A 23,864-nucleotide genomic window follows, 5' to 3' on the forward strand; every position below is an offset into this window, starting at 1 on the left:
TACCCAACATCCTCTTGCCCCAGTTTTCTCTTTATTTCCAAATGAGGAAATCTGGTAATCTGTTGGGCATGTAATTCTGTGAGTACTCACCAATCCAAAGGATCAGCTCTCAGCAATCAAGTGACCTTGGGTGAACTTCAGAGAGATTAGCCAGGAAAAAGGATTAAACACACTTAAGTGAGTGCAGAGCAGACAGAGAGAGGAACGATGGAGAGAGATGCTGGCAGCATCTCCTGGGGTCAGTCCAATGGCCAGCTGGTGTAAGAAGTGCGGGCAGCAGGACCCCAGATCTGCACCTTACAGCTCCGTGCGGATAACAGAAGCGGAGATGAGGGCTTACCACCATTTCCTGGAAAGCTGCAGGAGGCTGGAATGTCTGGCGAAGAAAGGTACTATGAGAGCAGTGATGCTTTTCTTTTATGTGCACTTTGTCATTCAGCCTCATTTCAGTGGAGTAATGGTTTCACTAACAAATTTTACATAGAAAATTTTTACTTTGCAGTGCTGCCTTCAGTTTTCTAAGGAGTCTAAAAAGGACTTTAAAAAAGCATTGTTTTTTTTAAAAGATTTTATTTATTTATTTATCTTTAGAGGGGAAGGAGAGGGAGAGAAACATCAATGTACCGCTGCCTTTCGTGCGTCCCCTGCTGGGAGTTGGCCTGCAGGGAACCAGCCTGCAACCCAGGCATGTGCCCTGACTGGGAATCGAACCGAGATCCTCTGATTCACAGGCCCATGCTCAATCCACTGAGCTACACCAGCCAGGGCTAAAAAGCATTATTTTTTAAAAAGAGATTATTAACAACATTGTAGAGATTCATTTATTGAGAAATGTATAATAAAAAGAGATATCCAGATATTCTGAAAAAATCAGGTTGTAAAATGGAATGTATAAATCTGAACTGATTTTAAAAGTGTATATGTCTATATATACACAAATATACATCTATTACATGTCAATGACAGAACTGTTATTTCTCCCATATTTACAACATTAAAACATTTTTATTCATTTATTTTTAGAGATAGGGAAAGAGAGGGAGAAAGCGAGGGAGAGAATCATCAATGTGAGAGAGAAACATCATTTGGTTGCCTCTTGCACATGTCCTGCCTGGGTACCAAACCCTCAACCTAGGCATGTGCTCTGACAGGGAATCGAACTGTTGACCTTTGCTCTGCAGGATGGTGCCCAACCAACTGAGTCACTCCGGTCAGGGCAGAGTCTGAGTATCTTAGTGCAAGTTTTCTGAGTGTATAAATGGCCTTTCTGACATTGCTGCAGTCTTATATTTATGGGGTGCTGTTTGTTGACGTCTTGACGTAACACTGATTTCTTGGGATTAAGAGGAACAACACTCAGATGACACTCTGATTGAGATGTGCGTTGATCAGGACCCATATTTTATTTAATTGTTAGGAGTCAGGGTGAGCCAGCAGCTGGAGGTCTGTTTTTCCACTGACTATCCCCCTTTTTATGTTTTTAAAAGAGGAATAAAATGTATATAAAATATTGTTACAAAAAGAATGCGTGCCTGTAAGTTAGGGTAACACCAACTGCTGCAACAACCCTGAATTCCGGTGGATCCGTGTACTCTAACACACTCTCCTACGGTCAGAGGGCCGCTTCCCTCTGTTTCGGGGACCCTACCTGCTTCTGTTTTATGGGTCTGCCATCCCCTAGCCTCAGAATTTTCACCTCGCAGCTTGCAGGAGAGAAAAGAGACAGTGCTGAAGACACACCAGTCTTGTAAATACCCCAGCACAAAAGTAACACATCATTTTTATCCGCATAAGTGGAGATAGGAGGCATGTGTGTATGTGAGTGGAGACTGAATCCATACCAGGCTGAGTCCCCTTCCAGTGATAATTCCATTGCATAGAAGAGGAACTGAAAGTTTTGGGTGGGCAGGTAGGCATCTCTGCCTGAATTGCTCATTGCAAAAATTCAAATGAGTTCCTGTAAATGTACATACTCCATGGTCTGTCCAGAAAGTATCCAGCTATGCAATATGAAAAATAGAGACATTTATTTAAAAACACACAAGATACAAGAAGCATTGTGCTTAGGACAATGACACCTCAGTCTCCTTCAAAGAAGGCTCCTTGGGACCTCACACAATTAATTCTCCCAGTGTTTCTTCTGCTCAAAACACTCTGCAAAATTCTTTGTTGGAATCAAGTTGTTAGCGACTACAGCACGATATTCCTTCTGCTCTGGTAGCAGAAGCTGTGGAGTAAATTTTGCCACCACACATTTCATGCCAAGATCCTGTGTCAAAACCTTGGACACAGTAGTTTTTGGAATCCCCAGATCACTTCTAGTTCTTGCACTGTTGTTCACCAGTCTTTGTTGATTGCAGTGTGTACACATTCAGTGTCCTTGGGTGTTCTGCTTGTTTCAGGCCTTCCAGAACATGGATTCCTTTCAACAGAATCTTGACCACCTTTGAAGCATTTGTGCCACACTTTTATCTGCATTTTACTCATTGCATTGTTCCCTAAAACGTTCTGAGTCATCTGAATAGCTTCCGCAGAGGAATGTTCAAGCTTAACACAAAATTTGATGTAGCTTTGTTGGTCTACTTGCTCAGTCATTTTGAATGCAATGACCACACAGTACATATGCTTACTCAACAGTGTCTACCACCCCCAATGACTAGTACAGTGAAGTTGTCATTGTTCATGCATGTGCATGTGCAAGAATGTCATGTCCAATGATCATTAGTCATGTTGTTATCACAGACAAATAGACAGACATGAGCAGGGTAGGAATGATAGGCCAGGTACAGAAGGTCACCAGGGTGCAAAGCCCTGGGTACTCAGCAATGGGCTAAACTGGAAAAAAAAAAGCAAGTATTATAGGGTGGGCCCTGACCCCCAGGATGACATTTCCACTTAGTGAATAAGTAGTCCTGTGGTTTAGACCCCTTAAAAGAGGAACAGGGGGCTGGAGAATAGCCTCATCTGACTCCCACATGAGCCCTTACACAACCACTCCCTTAACCATTAAGCCCTCCGGACAATGAGGTGCTGACCCACATCCAGTCATCTTTGGAACAAAGCCTCTGGTGTGCTGACCACAGAGTCAGAGTGTTGGTCAAACTAGAGATGACTCTAAGCCTTAGTTGTTTTAGTTCCAGGCCCAGAAAGGCAGTAAAACTGGATGAGGTGACACCATGGCTGATATCTCGACCACCTGCAAAGACTAAGGACTCCTGACTCTAGTGCTAACCAATCAGTAGTGACCATGACCCTGAAAAGACACACCTGGAAAGCTGATGAAAATTCTGCTGACATTCTCCTCTGAGACCTCCCCTAAAACACTTGCTTTTAAAAGACCCTTAAGACAAAGGACCCAGCTTTCTTTCTCTCATGCCTTTCTTTTCCCTTTCTTCCTGCATGGTGTGTACCTTTGCTCTCTTTCTCCTAAGCTCCAAGGGCTCTACTTTTGCCTCTATAACTTATTTCCTGAGTCCACACAGCCCAGAGGGCTCACTTCTACTTCTGTTACTTTCTAAATAAACTTTTGCTTGTATTTGAGTTCTTGCCTCTGAATTCTGTCTTAGCCAAACTCAAGGACTGTGGTCTAACCTCACCAGTAACATCTGGTGCTGTTTCCCTCTTAGCCATATCAAGTCTTCTCACCTCCTCATGTTATACTGTATTATATCATCTTGCCCAAGACACTGTTTCCAATTGATAGACTTGATTGAACACAGAGCTGGGAGTGAGTTAAGCATGAGAGAGTATGAGCATTAAAGGGCCCAGACTGAGGTAGGATTTGAGATGTGCTGGAAGGAGAGGTAAGCAGGTGCTCAAATCAGGGTTGGCCTGTTTCCCAGGGAGCAGACTCCCAAAACAGCACAGAAGAAGATGTTAGGCCAAAAGTTATGCCATCTAAGCCTCAGTGTCAAGAAAACTTTGGATACATACAGATGATTATTTTTATTGAATTGATGATTGAATAGTCAAAGGCCCTGGACCCAACGTGCGCTCACTCTCTGTTGCCTCAGCAGCACCAGGAGAGCTGGTTAGAAACGCCTTCCCCTCCCCCCCACAAGCCTACTGAATCAGAGTCTGCATTTTAAACCCAGATGTTGTGACTGTGCCTTATGGTTCGAGGAGCACCGGTTTGGGAGAGTATTGACAAAAATGCTAGTGGGGCACCAGGAAATTTGGTGCCAAAATATGAGGGCTTGGTATTTTGTGAAAATTCAGTATTTTCACAAAAATTTTACATCTCTCTCAGGGCGTTTGCTTTTTATTCAGAATACCCCAGGCAGCAGAACTTGTTTTACCTATCCTGTAGTTCTGAAGGGCTGCAGGAGAAGGTCGGCCTGGCTTTTGTTGCTGAGCAAACTGCATAGAAACTTCCACCTCAGCAGTGCTTGTCTCATTTGAAGGTACAATGTTAAATGCCAACAGAAATTAAGAAGCTTTAAAAAATGTATCAACTTTATAATGGAAAAAAAGGAGAAGAACAGCGACTTGGATAAGTATGCAAAAACAGAACTGCTTATGCCTAGTAATATTATATTAGTTCTCAAAGCAGTTTTGAACAGGCATTTGCAGAGCCCGGGGCAAGAGCACAAATGGAGTCCCACATGCCACAGTTCAGTAAAATATATTCTGTCTTCCTACCATGACAAACATACCCTTGGAAGGACTAAATTATAATATGTATAAAGCCGTGGTTTATATATGACTAAAAATCAGAAAATAACAAAGATGCCTAAATTGAATTGCTGCCTGTATGTGAATATTGTGTTGATTAGCTAGAGAAATTTGGATGAGCAATAAAGAGATTCATAATCCACAAGTCATTAATTGATCTATAAAATATTTTTGCCTTCATCTCAGCAAAAGCACTATATTGTTATAATTAATATTTTCACATAATTTGAGCTTTGTTGAGAAGTAAGTGTGATTTAAGTAAAATGTAATTGTGTTTGAGTTCAAAATTGAAATGTTTGCCTAATGAATTGAAAGGAGAAAGGAGCAATGAGGCTTGGTAGTACTGGACAAGACCTTTCATTATATGAGAATCTACATCACTCGTGCCACATGCAGGGAAGGATTTGACAAATTAATTGATTTGTCTTTTCTTTACCTAAGCACTTCCGCTGCTCAGACCCTCCCAGCTCTCAGAAGCAGTGCCTGCCCCTGACATCTGCAGCGGCACAGCTTGCAAACCGTCACAGCCTTTGGACACACTCGCCCTTTCTTTTGAGGATATAAATGAAGACCCCTGAAGAGTTGTTCCCCTGGGGCCCCAGTGATGTTAGGAGAGTAGACGTTTAGAGCCTCGGTGTGCCTGCCAGCGCTAAGGTCTGGGTCACGAGTGACAGAGGCACCCCTGTGGTCCGTAACTCACACAGTTATGGGACATGTGGCGCTCTCTGAAGCGTGGGGCCTGGGGCAGGGTCACAGGAAGCTTTCCTGGTGATGGAAACATTCCATGTTTTGATGTTTGATGGTTAGATCAGGGTATGCATTTGAATATTCACCAAACCGTACACCTTGTGTGCATTGTACAGCATGGAAATTATACTTCAATAAAGTCCTGTCAACATAAAAAAATAAAGGCTATGGGAGCATGCTTTTTCTCTGTGTGAACTAAAGGGGGTAACCACAGTATGATTCCATCGCTCTAACACAACTATTTTATGTATTCTTTTTCATATGCCTGCAAACATACACACAAACATTCCATATGTTTTCTTCTTTTTTAAAAAAAAACATTTTATTTATTTACTTTTAGACAGAGAGGAAGGGAGGGAGAAAAAGAGAGAGGGAAACATCCATGTGCCAGAGAAACATCATTAGGTTGCCCCTTGCACGGCCCCAACTGGAGACCTGGCCCACAACCCAGACATGTGCCCTGACTGGGAATCAAACCAGCAACCTTTCAGTTTGCGGGATGATGCTCAACCCACTGAGCCACACCAGTCAGGGCTCTTTTTTTTTTAACCTGGCTGCAATCCCGCCACACATATGGTTTTTATGTCCTTGATATTATATCTTAAATCTTTATATGTAGACAAAGTCTTAGTAATTGTATAGTTGGTCCTTGACTAATGAGGGTTTGACCTAACATTTTTTGACTTTAAGATAGTCATTTTATGAAGACAGCATTATCCTGATACTAAAACCAGATAAAGACAATACCATAAAAAAAAATTCCAGGCCAATATCCTTGATGAACATAGATGCAAACATTTTCAGCAAAATATTAGCAAGCTGGATTCAACAATACATTAAAAAGATTATAGACCGTAAAGAAGTATGATTCATCCCAAGAATGCAAGATGGCTCAACATTCATAGATCAATTAATGCAATACATCACATTAACAAAATAAAGGATAAAAATCGTATGATCACCTCAATAGATGCAGAAAAACATTTGACAAAATTCAATATCTTGTGATCAAAACTCTCAACAAAGTGGGTATAGAAGGAACATACCTCAACATAATAAAGGCCATATGTGATGAACCCTCAGCTGATATCAGACTCAGTGATGAAAAGCTGAAAGCCTTTCTCAAAATCAAGAGCAAAATAAAGATGCCAGCTAGCACGACTTCTATTCAATAGAACATTGGAAGTCCTAGCCACAGCTATCAAGCACAACAAAGAAATAGAAGACACCCAAACTGGAAAGGGAAAAGTAAAACTCTCATTATTTGCAGATGACATGATACCAATTATAGAAAACCCTAAAGATGCCACCAAAAAAACTGCTAGAACTGATGAATGAATTCAGTAAAGTTACAGGATATATAATCAGTATACAGAAGTTCGTTATGTTTTATACACCAATAACAAATGATCAGAAGGAGAAATCAAGAAGACAACTCCATTTACAACTGTTTCAAAAAGTATACAATACCTAGGAATAAATTTAACCAAACATGCAAAAGACCTGTACTTTGAAAACGGAAGACACTGAAGAAAGTCACTGAAGAAAGAAATTGAACAAGATACAAATAAACAGAAAGATTTACCTTGCTCATGGACTGAAAGGATTAATGTTGTTAAAATGTCCTTTAAATACATAAAATGTCCTTTATGCATTTATTGTTAAAATGCATAAAGTAATATGCAGATTCACTGCAATCCCTGTTAGAATACCAGTGGCATTTCCCCAGAACAACTCAATCCTAAAATATGGAGCCACAGAAGACCCTGAGTAGCCAAAGAAATCTTGAGAAAAAAACAAAGTGGGAGATATCATGTTCCCAGATTTCAAACTGCACTAGAAGCTACAATAATCAAAATAATATGGTACTGGCATAAAAACAGATATATAGATGAAAAATGGAATAGAATTAAGAGCCCAGAAATAAACTCCCACATATATGGTCAGGTAATACATGACAAAGAAAGCAAGGGTATACAATGAGGTCTCTTCAATACATCAGTCTCTTCAATAAGCAGTGTTGGCAAAACCGGATAGATACATGCAAATAATTGAAATTGGTCCATTTTCTTACATATACAAACATAAATTGAAAAGATTGAAGACTTAAATGTTAGACCTAAAGCCGTAAAACTCCTAGAAGAAAACATAGACAGCAAACTTTTTGACATTGATCTTAGCAATATCTTTTTTGATATATCTCCTCAAGTAAAGGGAACAAAAGAAAAAATAGACAAATGGGATTATATCAAAGTAAAATGTTTTTGCACAGCAAAGGAAAATATCAACAAAATGAATAGACAACCTACTGAGTTGGAGAAGATACTTGTGAATGATACATCCAAAAAGGGGTTAGTTAGTATCCAAGTACATAAAACACTCATATAACTTTATACTAAAAAAAACCCTATCAATCCAATAAAATATGGGCAGAGGACCTGAACAGACATTTCTATAGAGAGGACATGCAGATGGCCAATGGATAAAGAACTGTTGTATATATACAATGGAGTATTATTCAGCAATAAAAAAGAATCAAACCTTGTCCTTTGCGACAACGTGGATGGACCTAGAGAGTATTACGCAAGGTGAAGTAAGCCAGACAGAAAAAAACAAAGAGGTATGAATGCACCTCAGTGTGGAATCTAAAAAATACCCCAAATAAATGAATAAACCAAGTCAAACAGAAACAGAATCCTAGATACAGAGAACAAGATGACAGTTGCCAAAGGGGAGGGGACAAAATGAGATGGGCATGCACAGCATAGGGGTGTAGTCAATAATTTTGCAATGAGCCTGACAGATGGTTACTAGGCTTAGCATGGTGATCATTTTGTTAGGTATATTAATGTTGAATAACTATCTTGTATACAGTAGAAACTATACAGTAGAAATTATTTAGTATAATATTGTATATTAACTGTATTTTAATACAAATACAAATAAATAAGAAATGAGATGAGGCAAAGTATGGTTGACTTACTTAGTTCTGTTTTCTGTTTCACATCTTACCTCTTTAAAATGCTTAATTTAAAGCACACTTCAAATATTGAGGTTAATAATGAATTGTACCTGTGATCTTGGTTTTTCTCTGGGGTCACTGTCTTTTTTTTTTTTTTAAGATTTTATTTGTTTATTCTTGGGAGAGGGGAAGGGGGAAGAAAAAGAGGAAGAGAAGCATTGATGTGTTAGGGGAACATCAATCAGTAGCCTCGACTGGGTCCAGATCTGCAATCCAGGAATGTGCCCCAACCAGGAATCGAACCGGCAGCGCTTTGCTTTGTGAGATGATGCCCAATCAACTGAGCTACACTGGTTGGGGCAGGTTCATTGTTTCTTAAATATGTTCCATCATGTATGAAAAAATAGTAATCCAGCTCTATTTTTGAGTATACCACTGGGAGATTGTTTTCTGAAAACCGCTTTAGCTATATATAACCCCTGCTTGTGCTTAAATTCTTTATGTTGTTGCAATACTTTAGTTGTATTTGGAACATGTGAAAGAATTGCGTAATAACCCCCATGGACCCATCCACCAGCTTCAACAATTATCCACACTTTGTCGGTCTGGGTTCCTCTCCCCTCCTCTCGGCGCATGTTTGGCAGAGAAGCGTGCTGGTGTATTTTTAAGCAGGTCTCAGACTTCATATACTTTTACTGTTAAATAATTAAGTTTGCGTGTCTAACAGAGAAGGCCCCATCTTTTTGTAAAATATAACAACAGTGCCATCATTGCACCCACAAAAGTAATAGTAATGCAGGAGCGCCTTGAATTTTTAGTGAATCCAGAAAGGAAAGAGTGTTGGGATGAAGGGGCGCTGGCCTGAGTGTAACCCCTTCCTCCAGAAATAAAAATGGGAATTTATTGAGGGAGTGTCTTGGGTTTTTAGCTGGCACTTTCCCCATCCCTTATATGACTTTCAAAAAGCAAATATGGGAAAGAACCGTCCAGAGCAATGGACATAGCCAGCAGCTACCTAGTACCTACTATGCACATCTCCATGTACCTCATCTCCTTTAACCTTCACACTGAAGCGGAGAAGTAGAAACCAAGGCTCTGGGAGGAGCTTCCCAAACATAGCCTGTGATTGGTCAACATTAGAATATGGTAACATCATCCTGGCTCCCTGCTGAATTAATAGGCCATTGCTGTTTAGTGTTAGGGAACAGGCTACTGGTTTGTGCCTTAATCTAACCAGATGTTTAACTGTAGGAGAAATAATAGCCAGTTCATTCTTTGAGATTCCCTGGGGGGTGGTTAAATGAGGATAGTAATATCTCAGGCAGAGAGAGGGTAAGAATGGCCTCCTCTTCCCAACCCTGGCTTGGGGACCACTTGGTTTTCTCCTCTCACTAATCCTCTTTCCCCAGATGGATCCAAAGCAAATCATAGGCCTAGAGGACATTTGTAGATCTGTGCTTGAAAGATCTGATTGCTTGACTTGGAAACCTGTAACCTGTTGTTCAGTAAGGAGCATCTTTCAATAGCAAAATGAAGTGCCTCCTTACACATGCTTGGCAGTGGGAAGAGGCCCCTTGAAGTGTTCCAGGAGGTGAAGAAGGAAGGAAGGCAGGGAGGGAGGGAGGGAGGGAGGGAGAAGGGAAGCAAAAATCAAGGAACCTTCATAAATCTAGATTGATTTTATGACCCAGCTTGAGATGAACTCTGGTAACTGAAGTTGTTTGTGTTTAAAATACCCTTCCTCAGACCCAAAGGAGTAAGCAGAGACCTAAGGATCTCCCTGGGTAATGAGACCATCCTAGCAGGTTTACCGTGAGGCTACTGAAGCTTCAGCTTCCAGGCCCAATGCTTGCACAGATCCCTCCCCAAACCTGGGAAGAAGCTCTAGAAATGTGTTCCTGTGCTCACGAGTATGGTCTTCAACCCACTCAACGCCCAGATCCATGTATGCATCTCAGGAATCGAGTTCTCAAGAGAAGTGTGCATAACCATATCTTGATAAGTCCCACATTTCCCTAGTGGTAGAGCTTCCCTCCCTTTTAATTTCCCTCTGTAATCTGCAAGGATTTAACGTCATTTGTGTTTCATTCATGCAGATGAAGTTATGCAGCAGGAGATCAGGCCCTTGTTGGCAGTGGATATAATTGAACCGCTTCACAGACAGTTTGCCATTCTTTCAGGTAAGGGGCTAGTTCATTTGTGTTTCTCGATTTTGTTGGGGGCTCTGCTCGGAGGGCCGGCCTCTTGAATCTTGGTGAACATTATACTCAAGTTTCAACATCTGTTAAGGCAGCGGTGCCCAACCTTTTTGGTACCAGGGACCGGTTTCATGGAAGACAATTTTTCCCCAGACTGTCCTGGTGGGTGGAGGGGGGACGGGATGCAGGCCTCAGGCGGGACGGGGAGGAGGGAGGTTGGGGACCTGTGCCTTAAGGCTCACCTGGCCTGGGATGCACTGAGGACCATGCTACTGAAGGAGGGTGGGATCTCAGAGATGTCATTCCATTTGCTGTTGGGAGCAATTTGATGTTTCTCATGGGAGTACATTTCTTTGAGTTTGTCGAAGAACAGGACTGAAGAGGTTTTGAGGAAGAAAAAGAAATAACTACTGACATCAGTTGATCTGTCATTTGGATACCCCTCCCATCCCAGAGTTGTGTCCTAGGTGGGGACGTCTTGTACTATCCAGGACACCTGGGGAATTCTCTGGTCTTTCCTCCACATTGGCCACTGATCATTTAAGTCACTGGGAGCGGCATAGGGTTCTCAGTTTTCTGATTCCTACCTGCATTGCCAGTGCTTAGAACAGAGACCGAAACATAATAGGTGCTCAGTTCAAAATTACCCAAGTCCTCATGGTCTGTCCCATGAGGCCAGTGGATTCCCTGTTCCTCCCGCTCCAGGTACCTGGCCTTGGCCCTGGAGGGAGCGCCCAACCGTCCTGCTGAAGGAGCAGTCTCGTGCCTTCCCACAGTGAGCCTAGGGTTGTGCAGAAGAAAGGCAGGATGGGAACTGTCTCTGGGTTTCTGGCAACTGCTGCGGTGGCCCCACCCTGCAGAAGGCCCCGTGGCCAAAGTGCTGCAGTGGGTGCCGGGCTGGGGCAGGGTGGATTCCTACAGCCTTACGCCAAACTCTAGTGCCTCAGTGTATGAGTGTATCATTAGGCAGTGAGCGTGTAGCTAGTATATAACTGCACGATGGCTCATCTGGGCAAGGAGTCCAGCAATGATTGGTTATACATTTAATGATAGAAAGTGATCTCTTTTGAGTATCATTGAGGTGTTTCTTCCTTTTCTTTTCTTTCTCTCTTTCTTTCTCTCTCTCTTTCTTTCTTTCTCTCCTCTCCCTCCCCCTCCCTCCCTCCCTCTTTCCTCCCTCCCTTCCTTCCTTTCTCCCTCCCCCCCTCCTCTCTCTCTTTCCACTTGAGATGATTTAATGAATTCCCCTCTGTGTGGCTTCAAGCTACCAGCACACAGGCCCCACCAACACACCTAATCTTCTTAGATCTTCTGCTGAAGAACGTGGCCTTCACGATGACAGGCTGCTTCGGGAGCGTTCCCTTCCCCAGGGCTTTGTGGTCGCCAGGCCCACAGTTTACCTAGGTCGGCAGTGGGGCAGAAGTGCTGGCTCTGCTTTAAGCAGTCATGCCCCAGGTGTGGGTGGTGTTGTCGAAGTCAATCCTGTGATGACGAAAGCCACCAGCACTACCTTGGCCTCCCAGGTGCGGCCCGTGCAGCCATGGCCAAGCTCACCTGGCCCCAAAGTTTCTGGGTCTTCCTCAGTCTGTATAGCATGTTGGTGGCCAAGATGCAGGAGAGAAGCCCCCTTTTCTTATTTCTTAGAGGCAGAGTAGAAGAAACATAACCTGATAACATAACAAGCCTTAACGAGGATTTAGCTTCTGGTTCACTGTGGGCAATTTACTTCTCTAAGCCTCTTCCCTCTTTGGAATAATCAATGGAGTCATTGAAATTCTGCAGATTAACTGACATAATGTAGGAAAAATGCTTAATATTGTAACTTCCAAATAAAGGTTGGATCTTTCTTCATGATGTATTTTAATCCCATAAAATGTTTCTTCTAGGGTTACATTAAGAAAATAATGTTCAGTGTGATTCAGTTTTTGTGATTAACCGAAGCCATGCTCACAGTGAGTGTGTACATGATGCCACAGTTAAGTTGGGAAAAGAGTTAATGGTCACTCTTTAATGCAGAACACAGAACTGTGAGAATGTGCACTGGACCCAGAGGACACCTCGGTTTTAGCAAAGGCTCTTTGACTGTGTCAACGACAGCCCTGCCATTTCTGAGCCTCTTTTGTCATCGGATCGCCCTTCTCATGAGAAGGAAGCACGGATGAGCGGTGGTGGCATTTGCGGCACGGCAAGCATGTGAGACCATCAGCAGCCGTGGGGTTCCGCGTCAACCCTTTTTTGGAATTAGGTCTGCTTTCGCCTTTAACCATCCATCTTTGTCTGGCAGAGGCAGCAGGTGTCAGCAACGAGGCCACTGTGGGTGCCTGTGTAATAGCGGGTGTGCAACAGAAATTTCTATGATTAGCTCTTTTCCCATCACCATGGCGGGCCTGCCTCTGTGCAGGGTCACAGCGGTTTGCCCTTTCCTGATTTTGGCAATGAGGATGAAGGTGTTCCAGCTGCAGGCTTTTCTACAGACTCCACTGAGCTCTGGAAAGAGCCAGGGGTCCCATCAGCCAGGAACACTGAGAGGACAGCAGGGAGCCTTTTTCTCACCGAGGCCTCAGTTGCTCCGCCTGCTGTGCTCTGTGAGTGCCTTCCTCTGGCTGGTGCGAGAGCAGGGCTCTCTGCATGATGCCTTCCCCAGATTTGTGGCCAGGTGGTTTGAAGCCTCTGGATGGTGAAGCCTCCAGCAGGAATTGGATAGTGACCAGGGCTGGGGCCTCTGGAGGCTCTGACCTTGGAAGACAACCTGATGATGTCTCAGCAACTATGAGATATTTCTAAGTTCAGGGTTTAGCTAGGAGACAGGAGAATATAAGCAGGTGAGTGTGGTGGAAACACTAGGCTTTGTATTCAGACACTCCTGGGTTCACACACTAACACATCTCTGAACCTCAGTGTCTCACCTGCAAAGTAGGTTGTTTTAAAGCAAGTGCCTAGAAGAGTATCTGGCTACAAGAGAACTTAGAATGTAAGACTTGTTGGTTTGTTCCTTAAACCATATAACAAGAGATCTGGAGAGAGAAAATCAGTATTGGATCAGTGGCTCAATAACATTAAGGCTGGCATCTTAGTGATTCTGTTGATGTTTCTTTTGTTTTCGAAGTCCTGATTCTAAAATGGCAGCTGCAGCTCCGGGCATCAAGTCTGTGTCCATAGCAGAAAGAAGGGAAAGGAGCAATGCTGGCTTCTGCTCCTTCTGACAGAAGAGCAAAAAGTTCCCAGAAGCTCCTGGCAGACTATCATGGGGCCATTCCTAGCAGAGAGGGAGTCCATGAAAGCAAACATCTAGTGTTTTAGCCACTGTGTAGATGGTGGTCAGGGAAGAAGAGGTAGGGAGTAAATTAGCCATTTATCAGTGTTTACTGTAATGAAGGATTTTTAATTATGAGGAATTGTCCTCTTTTTTAAAATCCTCACCCAAGGACACTTTTTATTGCTTTTAGAGGGAGAGAAGGAGAGAGAGAGAGTGAGAGAGAGAGTGAGAGAGAGAGGGAGAGAGACATCAATGTGAGAGAGAAACATTGATTAATCATCCTCCCACATGTGCCCCAAGTGGGGAATGAACCCACAACCCAGGCATGTGCCCTGACCAGGAATTGAACCCACAACCCTTTGGTCTATGGGACAATGTTCCAAGCAGCTAAACCACCCTGGCCAGGATCTTTATCTGTATTCGTCTTTTAGTGGTTATTCACCTGCTCCTGCCCCCAAATTATTGTCTGGATTTCCCGTCGCCCACCCTATACCACCTATAATCCTCTTAGAAATAATTAATAATGAAGGCATAGAAATACTCTCAGAGTTGTGAAGTGCCCAGCATTTCCCTCATTTGTGCACCAACGGAGCCCAGGGCTGGTAGAGGCAGAGTGTAGGATGAGTGGGAATTTCTCACCAAGGAAGTGAGCAGAGTCAAAACTCGTGTCCTAAATCCGAGACGGAGCTAGTAACTTGGCACCTGAGAAACAAGAACCAGCACCCAAAGGTCTAGAGCAGCGTTATTTCATAGAAATATAATGTGACCCCCATATGTACTTTTAGTTTTGTAGTAACCATATTAAAAACCAAAAAAAATTCCACGAAATTAACTTTAATAATACATTTTATTTTACCCAATATATGTAAAATATTATTCAACATGCCATTAATATTCAAAAGTATTAATGAGCTACCTAACATTTTTTGCACTAGGTTTTGGAAACCTGGTTTGCCTTTCCCACTTGCAGCACACCTCACTTTGGCCGCCTTTCGGGTGCCCCACAGCCACATGCGTCTCATGGCTGTTGCGTTGGGCAGTACAGGCCACAGAAATGGTTGTCAGCATGTTGGACCAAATGCGTGCTCTTTATACCAGATGATTTGTTTTGCCCCTCGCCATCCTTAAATTAAATTTATAGGTCCTTTAATCTGTAACAAATAGACTTCAGGTTGTATAGTGGCTCAAACAAACACAATAGAAATTTAGTTCGGACTCTTGGAACAGTCTACCGCGTATGTTTCTGGGCAATAGATGATTCTTCTTTGAGTAAAGGTTCACAGTGCAGGCTCCGTTTACTTCGTGGCCGTTATTACTCTTATCCATTTAATGACCTTTTTGATCATTAATGATCTCTTTTTATCTGCATCCAGAGAGCAGACAGGGTAAGTGAGCATCTCAAAGCCTCTGCTCAGCAGCAGCACACACCTTGCTCCACTGACTTGAACCTGGCTCAGGTGCATGGATGCATTCGCAGCAGGGGAAGCTGGGAAACGCAGTGAGCCACAGAGTGTGAACAGCCAGCCCCTTACTTACTCGTACACTTTAAATTTTTTTTAAAGAAATGTAAAGGAGAACTGCCATGTAAAGGAGAAATAAAAGGAAAGTAAGCATAATAAAATAGCACATACTTAAATACATATTTCTAGCTGTGCTAGTAAAAAATCATGTGATAGACAGCTGAGTGCCTGCCCCTGTGTGTGAGTAGCTGCGAGTGTGACGGGCAAATGCCGGGCGGGGCTGGTCTGGCAATCAGATGCCCTGCATGGCCTGACCACAGAGATTTTCCAGAATAGTAAACAATTGTTCAGTGAGTTCTGAACGAAATAGAGTATCATCTTCCCTTAGTCTATAGGGCAGTTGCATTCCTGGAAAATTAGCATATATTAAAACTGTTTAAGAATATTTTATGATCTGAGATAACATGGGTGGACCTTGGGAGCGTTATGTAAGTCAGGCAGAGAAAGACAAATGCCTTATGATCTCTCATATATATATATATATATATATATATATATATATATATATATGTGAAATCTAAAATTAAAAGAAAAGAACTCAGAGAAACGGAACAGATGGGAGGTTGCCAGAGGTGGGAGTGGGCGGTGAGGGAAATGGGTAGATTGTTAAAAGATACAAACTTCCTGTCATAAGTAACTTCTGAAGATGTGATGCACAAAATGGTGACTATAGTTAAACAATACTCTATTGAGTGTTCGAGTATTGCTAAAAAGGGAGACCTAAAAGTTCTCGCCACAAGAAAAAAAAGTTGTAACTATGTGAAATAATGGATGTTAACTAAACTTATTGTGGTGATCATTTTGTAATATACACACACATTAAATTGCAGTGTTGTAAGTCAATCATGTCTCCATAAAATTAGAAAAATACAAAAACCTTTGTGATTATATGTAAAGCAGGGTTAGAGTCTAGGATCAGATCACTGTAAGTGGATTTTTCACTGTATTGAGTTTCTAGTAAGACATTAAAAAAGGTTGTGGGACAACCTTCACATAGGTTGTGGGACAACTCTTTGTTATGTAGGGCAGATTATTTATCCTAGGCCCAGGGAGTGGGGCTGCTGGGGTTTTTTTTGCAGCTAGAATCAGCTCTTGGGGGAGGAGAGACGGGAAGTAGAACCTAGAAGGCAAACAGCAGCAACTGCTTTACTCTCTTCTGCTGTTGAGCTTCTCCGTCTTCCTATGCGATTTCCCAGCATTCCAAATTCTCCTCTGTGTGATGAAGTCTTCATGCCATTTAATGAACAGGTGAAAATTATACTAGAAGTGAAGTTTATTCTATTTAAGCAGTCATTTTACTCAGCTACCGGTCGTTTGGTTTTATCTTCCTGGAATGGGACTTCTTTGACGCTTTCTTCCCTTTGCACTTCCACATTTCCTCACAAGGTGGCACTGCAGCCTTGTTGTGGCTTGTCAACAGCTGCATGGAGGCTCAGCTGGGCTTCGTCAGTGCTTCTGCCTCCTAAGAATAATAACAGGAGGTATCCTCAGTTAACCTGGGGAGCAAGGGGGCAGGGGCTCTCTGCTCTCAGGTGCTCCGTGTTGGTGTTAACCAAATGCTAGAAAACTCCACCTACCTTTCTCCATTTAGGTGTGAAGAGCTTTAATTTATTAATGATAAAAGGTGAAATCATTAAATGGTGTAATCATATCTTAAGGAATATTTTAGGCCCCCTGAAATGTTTTAGCCATTGTCTTGGCAAATATTGGTTATACAATTAATACAGTGTTATCACACATCTAAATTTAGTCTTGCTAGAGATGCAAATTCTCTTAATGTAGGTATCTCTGAAACTTCTTACGGTTGTGAAACTGAAAAGAGGCAGGAGGTGAGGTGAAAGCTGCTAGTAGAATCCTGATCTAAATCGTTTTCAGTCACCGTACACAGGTACCTCCATCTCCTGTCAGAGCTTGGGATCCTTGTTTAAACTTTGAAATAAGCGCACAGGGTTAATGAAGAGGGACTTCCTGGAGAAGCAGGACTGGTCATCCAGAGAAACCCCGGAGGGTTTCAGGCCTGAGCGATTGGTCTCAGAGAGCCCAAGTCTCCCACTCACAACAGTCGGAAGAGACTTATGTAGAAAAACCGCAAGGCCGACTTTTTCTTTACGTGATGATACAAATAGTCATGTTTGTGCAAGAGCACCTTCTCTCCCTTGAAACAAAGTTACATGGAGAGTCAAGAGCGTCAGCAGAAGACATTGAGCAGGCGTGGACTCAGAGCAGCAGAATGTGTGGATGTAATGGTGGTGCCACCTCGGAGACTGCTCCCCTTTGCCCCTCTGAGCCTCTCTGGTTCTGGAATCCCATCCTAGATTCCCGTGCCCACATGACTCACACAACACTCACCGACCACACCCTGCACTGATGACTCTTCTGCTGGTTACGTGAAATGCCTGTCATCATTTGTACCCCTTGGCTTCACTGGGGAGCTGAGGCTCCTCCTCACGCAGTGCCCTCCCCGCAGGCACCTGGGGGCGCCCACGGCGCTGCAGCCAGTCCCCTGTTGGCTGGGGCACAGGCCCGTGTAGATGTAGCCTCAGTTCGCCCATTCTCCGGGCCTTGGTGTCTCGGTAATTTTATTATATCCCTTCTTGGCCAAAAGCAAAACCAAACACGTAAAACAACTTAATAAGTCTACAAGTCCTAACGTCTTAGTAACTATTTGGAAAAATAAATACACGTAATGGGAAGAAAAAACAATTCTTAAAATTTCATGCTTAGATAACTATAGTTGTCGCAAACCTTGGAATCAGACTGATTTCAGAGCTAACTCTCTTCACCACCATTTTAGCTTTTTAATTTAGTGACTATAAAAATGAAGAGAAGTATTATGTATTTGTGTTGGCGTTCTTTACTATTCTAGCTATGCTAAAATAATTTTTAAAATATTACCTTTTATACAGTGACTATCTTCAAAGGATTCAAAAATCAAATTCTTACACCACCACTGAGCAAGCATGAAGGAGAAGAGGTTTGTTCAAAGCAGTTCAGTGTCCACCTTCCCACATTCTACTCGAAATGAAATAGCCAGAAAAGGGGAAGGCCAGTACACGTCTCCTGACTTGATACTAGTCTGAGGCCTTTACCTGCACGGGCGTGACATGAAAACAGTGCGCTAACATCCTGACCTCTCATCTCCGTTGCAGGAGGCCGAGGGAAAGACGGTGCCCCCATCATCACTTTTCCAGAGTTTGTGGGGTTCAGACACATCCCGGATGAGGACTTTCTGAATGTCGTGACCTACCTGACCAGCATCCCCAGGTGAGCTGAACACAGCATTCGACTGCCTTCTGAGTCCTTGGCTTTGCTCCACCTTTCCCACGTGGCAGGTCGGGGTTGAAATGGAATCTTCTATGAGCACAGCTCACACTGGCACTTTATGTCACTCGGCCAGTTTCATGCGTCAAAGACCAGGGATGTAGAATGAGACTAGGAAGCAATGATGAACGAGCATCAGTTCTGTTCACAGTGTGCACATAGGAGGTACTTACTACACATTGCTGAGTGAATGACATATTGATGGAACAGCTGAAGCTGCTTTGTTCTTCCAGGTTCATTGCTCCAGATTAAGTTGATTTGGGGTCCTGGGGCCCATTGCCAGGGACACATGGCCATTGCCCAAGGAACTCTAGTCATGTTAGGAGTTATCTCATTTATTTCCTTTAAGTAAGGAATTCAGGGGCAGACTTTCTCATTCTCTTTGTGAGATGGAGAAACTGAGGCACACAGCAAGGAAACTGAAAGGCCAGGAATAAAAACCATGTTAAAGTGGAGACCATGGCAGTGATGTCTTGGGGCTCCTTCCACCCTCTGTGGCCGTGTCTCACATCTTTACACCAGTGGGGTTGATACCCAGGTCTCCAAGGGATGGAGCGTGGGACAGAGTTCACGTTGGTTGCAAACACTTCCCAGGCAGAGACAGAGTTGGGAGGAGGGTCCAGACTCACTGCTTAGATGGTGCTGTGTCCCTCTCCAGCAGGGCAGACCGGCCCCACCCTCCATGGGTTCGTGCTGCTTATGATATCATCTCTTACTTAAGTGCTGTGTGGTTAGGAATTTGCACAACAGCTGTGTGTATGTGTGTGCTGTTGTTGTGCTTGCTTTTCATCTGCCACCTACGATGATTTGGAGGTAAACACCAACTTTGCTAGTGAAAGGCCACCTGGAGTCTGATCCCACCTGTGGAGATTAGGAAGTTGCTTAGTTTGCTTCAACCAAAGCCACTCCATGGAAATAAAACACAAACTGACAGTGACCAGAGGGGAGGGAGGAGAGGGACAATGGGGAGAAAAGGGGAAGGGCCAAGTCAAAGAGCGTGAATAGAGGATTCATCCTCACGGACAGTGGAGGGGGTTGACTATGGGAGTGGGGGGGGGGAACAGGGGGTGTGGGTGAGCACCAGGGAAAGAGGCAGGACAACTGCAACCGGACAACAGTAAAAGAAAACTTTCTGGTTTTGGTTTTTCACCCTTCTTACTTTCTGAGAGAAGGTCTCGGGTATATTTTTAGTGCACTTCTGCACGGTTCAGCACTTGATTTCTGCTTCACCACTTTCCTCCTGTTCCTCCTCCTGTTCCTCCTCCCGTCCCTGTGTGGGCTGTGTTGGTTTGGGGGAAGAGTACTGAGCCGGGTTCCTGCTGTTCTCTCTGCAAGAGCACCTTTCTGACCCTTCTCAGCCTGGCTCACTCCTACACATCCATGAGCCCTCAGCCCGGTGTCATTTCTCCCGGAAAACCTTCCCTGACCACAGTTCTGCTCTCCCGACCCCAACAGAACCCAAAGCTTTCCCCTTATACACACCATAGTAGACGGAAATGATTTCTGCCTGTTCTGCTGGACTAGGCTTCCTTTTTTCTTCTCTTTTTTTTCCTAAAATTGTAGCTCTAGCACAGTGCCCAACACATAGTAGGTTCTCAAGAAGTAATGTTGGTAGAATATCCAGTTCCAATACAATTCATTGTAATCTAGAGGTATTTTTATAGGGTGAGCAGGGGGACACTGACCGAGAGAGGAGACCCCATTTCTCCTGCGTTGGCCTCCCGGGTTATGGGGAGTTGAACTTGGTCTCCCTCTTTGGCTCAGTCGCATCCAAAACAATCACCCATCAGTTTCGCACCCTCTCCTTCTGTGGGAGCAGCAAGGAGGACAGTGAGCAGGGAGCTGGGCAACAGGTGGACGTGCCCCCGCCCCATTACACTCAGTTTGATCTCACTGTGTAATCTCACTGAATCCCTAATTGCAGTCGTGAGCAGTCAGTGAAACAGGCGACTTTCATCTCGTGCTCCCAAGAGTCGAGAGAGGCATGGAGGGGTAGAAACCCTCATCTCACAGATGTGGAAGGCAAATCAAGGGGCTACTGTTTGGGCCTGATTTCCTCGTTCTGCTCTGTGTTCCTTGCAGAATTGCTGGTAAACTGGGGAGTGTTTTCCTTTCCTTAAATGCTGTTTTTCCCTCTAGAAAGAGTGCCTGCTTGGCCAGTTATTCCCCCTTTTTCTTCTTTGCATTGGCTCATATTCTCTCACTGACCCGCCCTTTGGTTTTAGCATGAAAGGGGAATCTGACCTGATTGTCCAGTTTCTATTTCAGGTTCCTATTTATCAAAATTGGCATCTTCCTAAATGTTACAGTGGTTACCAGGCACCAGAGCCCTTCTCAGATTGCAAAATGTCTACGGGCAGTTAGCAGAGAGCTCGTGACACAGAACCAGGGAGAATTGACGCAGTGGACAAGGAGGGCGATGAGATACTCAGGACAGGGCACAATATTCACACATTACTCAGACCTGGCGCCTTCCTCTTCCCTGCCTTGTTCGATTCTGCCTTAATCTTTAATATCTTCTTTCTTGTGCTTTCAGTTTTCTTAATTTTTGCCATTTTTTGAGTTAAAAATTATATTTATTTTCATTTATTGATATAAATGTTTAAGGTCATGAATTTTCTCTGATCCCTGCTTTAAATGTGTTTTAGTAATTCTGATGTGTAGTATTTTTATTATCACGGTATTTTAGAAATTCTGTAATTTCATTTTATACTCCTTTTTACTGAAGAGTTGTTTAATAGAAAGTGTTTTTGATTTTCAGGTGTCTTCTTTGTGGCCTTGCAGCAGGATGCATTTTTGCGGGTGCTCCATGCGTGCTCAGGAGGGAGATGGACCCTCTGTTACAAGGATGTAGATTTCAACAAGCTTAGGGGTGTGTTGTCTGCCCTGCCCCATACTGAAGGAGGTGTGTTAAAACCTCCTGTGTAAAGCGTATTTCTGTCTCCTTTCGTTTCTGCCTTAAAAAGTTGGTTATTATGGTTACTTGGAGTAGAGATATTTAAAACTATTTTATCTCCATTGTGAATTGTGACTTTTAGCATTGAAAAGTGTTCCTTCTTATGTTTAATGCTTTATGACTTGAACTCTACTGTGTTGATATCGAGCCTGAACCCCTTAGTATTTTTTCCATTTGCTCAGTATACTTTTATAGTTTCTTTTAGTCTTTCTGAATCATCTTGTTCTAGATTTTTTCTCTTGTATACAGTATATGGTTGGTTGTTACTTTGTGAGTCAGATTTAAAATCTTTTTCTTATATTAGGTCAGTTAAGTCCCTTCATATTTATTGGTATGATTGATCTATTTGGTCACAATTTTGTCATTTTTTTTGTCGTAACAGTTAGATGTATTATATTCACTATATTTCTCTACGTGATAGGTAGGTTTTCTTTTCTTTTTTATTATTGACTTCTTTTGGTTTTTAGAAAGATTTGTGATTTTGTCCTGTATTTGTACCTTTTTTAATGTCATCAGTCCCTGTATTTAAATACAATCTTTTACTCTCTGGTTTGTCAGTTTTCAACACTGTCTTTTGATTCCCACATACTGTCTCTACAATAGTCAATGACTTTATTATTTTCTCTTCTTCTTCCATTCTTTAACTTGCATTATTTCAATATGTTATTCTTCCATCATATTTAGTATCAGACCTACCATTAAATACATTAAATTAATCTCCTTGCTGAGTTTCTCTAGTTTATTTTTTGATTGGATCTTTGCTAAATTATTCAAAAAGGAATCACAGGTACAGAACTTGCTGAATTTTTCCACAGTCACAACCATTTTTATGTTGTCTTAATACCTGAAAGCCCACTTGTCAGGGTGTAAAATTCTGGGTTCACACTTCTTGGTCATGAATTATTATAGAATGCTGTTTAGTTCTTGCCAGGATTTTTACGTTGCTTTTGAGAAATCTGATGTCAATCTGTTTCTTTTGTCCTAGTAAGTTATTTTATCGTTTTGCTTGAAGGTGCATAGAATTTTTACCTTATTCTTAAAACCTAACAGTCTTACTAAATATGTGTTAAGAGTTGATTTTTCAGATCAACTTCCCAACGTGACTGCTAGGCCTCTTCAGCTGTCTGTAGTTTCAGGTCTTTTCCATGTGTGTTTGGAAACTTTCTTGGATTATACTTGTACATGTTATTTTTGTGCCTTTGTTTTGGTTTTAGTCATTAGGGACTTCAGATATAAGTATGCTGGTTCTTTTTTTGTCTGGCTACAATTTCAACCACTTTCTTCCTGAACATTTTTGACTGTTTTCTTCCCCCCATTTTAATTTACTTATTTGTTTTATGTTATTCATTGTCCCTTATTAAATTTTTGTTCAAATATGTTCTCCCTGTGTATCTTTCATTTAGACTTCATTTCTCATAATTATTTTTCCAACTTTAATAAACTCATTTTATTTCCTCTTTTCTTTACATATTAAAAAGTCCATTTCTGTTCTTGGTCTTTGAGTTTCTTACTTAAAGTCTTCTCCCATATCCCCAAATGCTTGTTTTTAATTGTTTGAAGAGCTGTGTTATAGCAGGGTTTTTTCCCTTAATGACTAATTTTTGGAGGAATTTACATTATTTAAAATATTAGAGTTTTTAATAATAGTTTTAAGTTCACAGCAACATTGAGTGGAAAGTTCAGAAATTTCCCATCTACTCCCTGTCCCGCCCCAAGACAAATCTGCATCCTGTACCCAAGTGGTACTTTTGTTACCATTGACAAACCCACTTTGACACACAACTGTCACCCAAAGTCCATAGTTTATATTAGGCTTCGCTCTTGGTGTTGTACATACTGTGGGTTCAGTTTAGACAAGTGTATGATGACGTGCACTCACCATGATAGTATTGTACAGACTAGTTTCACTGCCCTAAACATTCTCTGTGATCTGCCTGCTCATCCCCCCCATGCCCGACACTTGGCAACCACTAACCCTTTACTGTCTTCACAGTTTTGCTGTTTGCGGGATGTCATATAGTTGGAATCATAGAGTATGTAGCCTTTTGAGATTGACTTCTCGTTTATACACACAGACCCAGAAAAGTCCTGAGACTGAAAACTCTACTCCACAAGTGGAGGGCAGGGAAAGACTGAAGAAAAAGACAGGCCACTTCAGTCTGGGAATAAACAGGGTTTATTAAAGGAAACTTATATATAAGGTGCATCTCGAATACTGACCAGACAAAAT

General features: G+C 42.5%; 1 protein-coding gene across 5 annotated transcripts in view; it reads left to right on the forward strand.

Moving 5' to 3' along the window:
- MCF2L2 (MCF.2 cell line derived transforming sequence-like 2) overlaps positions 1-23,864 on the forward strand; it is a 207,875-nt gene that overhangs the window by 16,036 nt on the left and 167,975 nt on the right. For 3 of the 5 annotated variants that reach the window (XM_037027561.1, XM_037027560.1, XM_037027559.1), the window contains exons 1-3: positions 190-389; positions 10,480-10,563; positions 18,507-18,621. In XM_037027561.1, the coding sequence (XP_036883456.1) occupies positions 218-389; positions 10,480-10,563; positions 18,507-18,621 (371 nt within the window). In that variant the 5' untranslated portion in view covers positions 190-217. Of the gene's footprint in view, positions 1-189; positions 390-9,399; positions 9,530-10,479; positions 10,564-18,506; positions 18,622-23,864 lie in introns of those variants that run through there. The other 2 variants (XM_037027563.1, XM_037027562.1) reach the window with 2 other exon arrangements.

The sequence above is a fragment of the Sturnira hondurensis genome, unplaced genomic scaffold, assembly GCF_014824575.4.
Source record: "Sturnira hondurensis isolate 20B ecotype Veracruz unplaced genomic scaffold, ASM1482457v3 Scaffold0019216, whole genome shotgun sequence".
Taxonomy (NCBI): Eukaryota; Metazoa; Chordata; class Mammalia; order Chiroptera; family Phyllostomidae; genus Sturnira; species Sturnira hondurensis.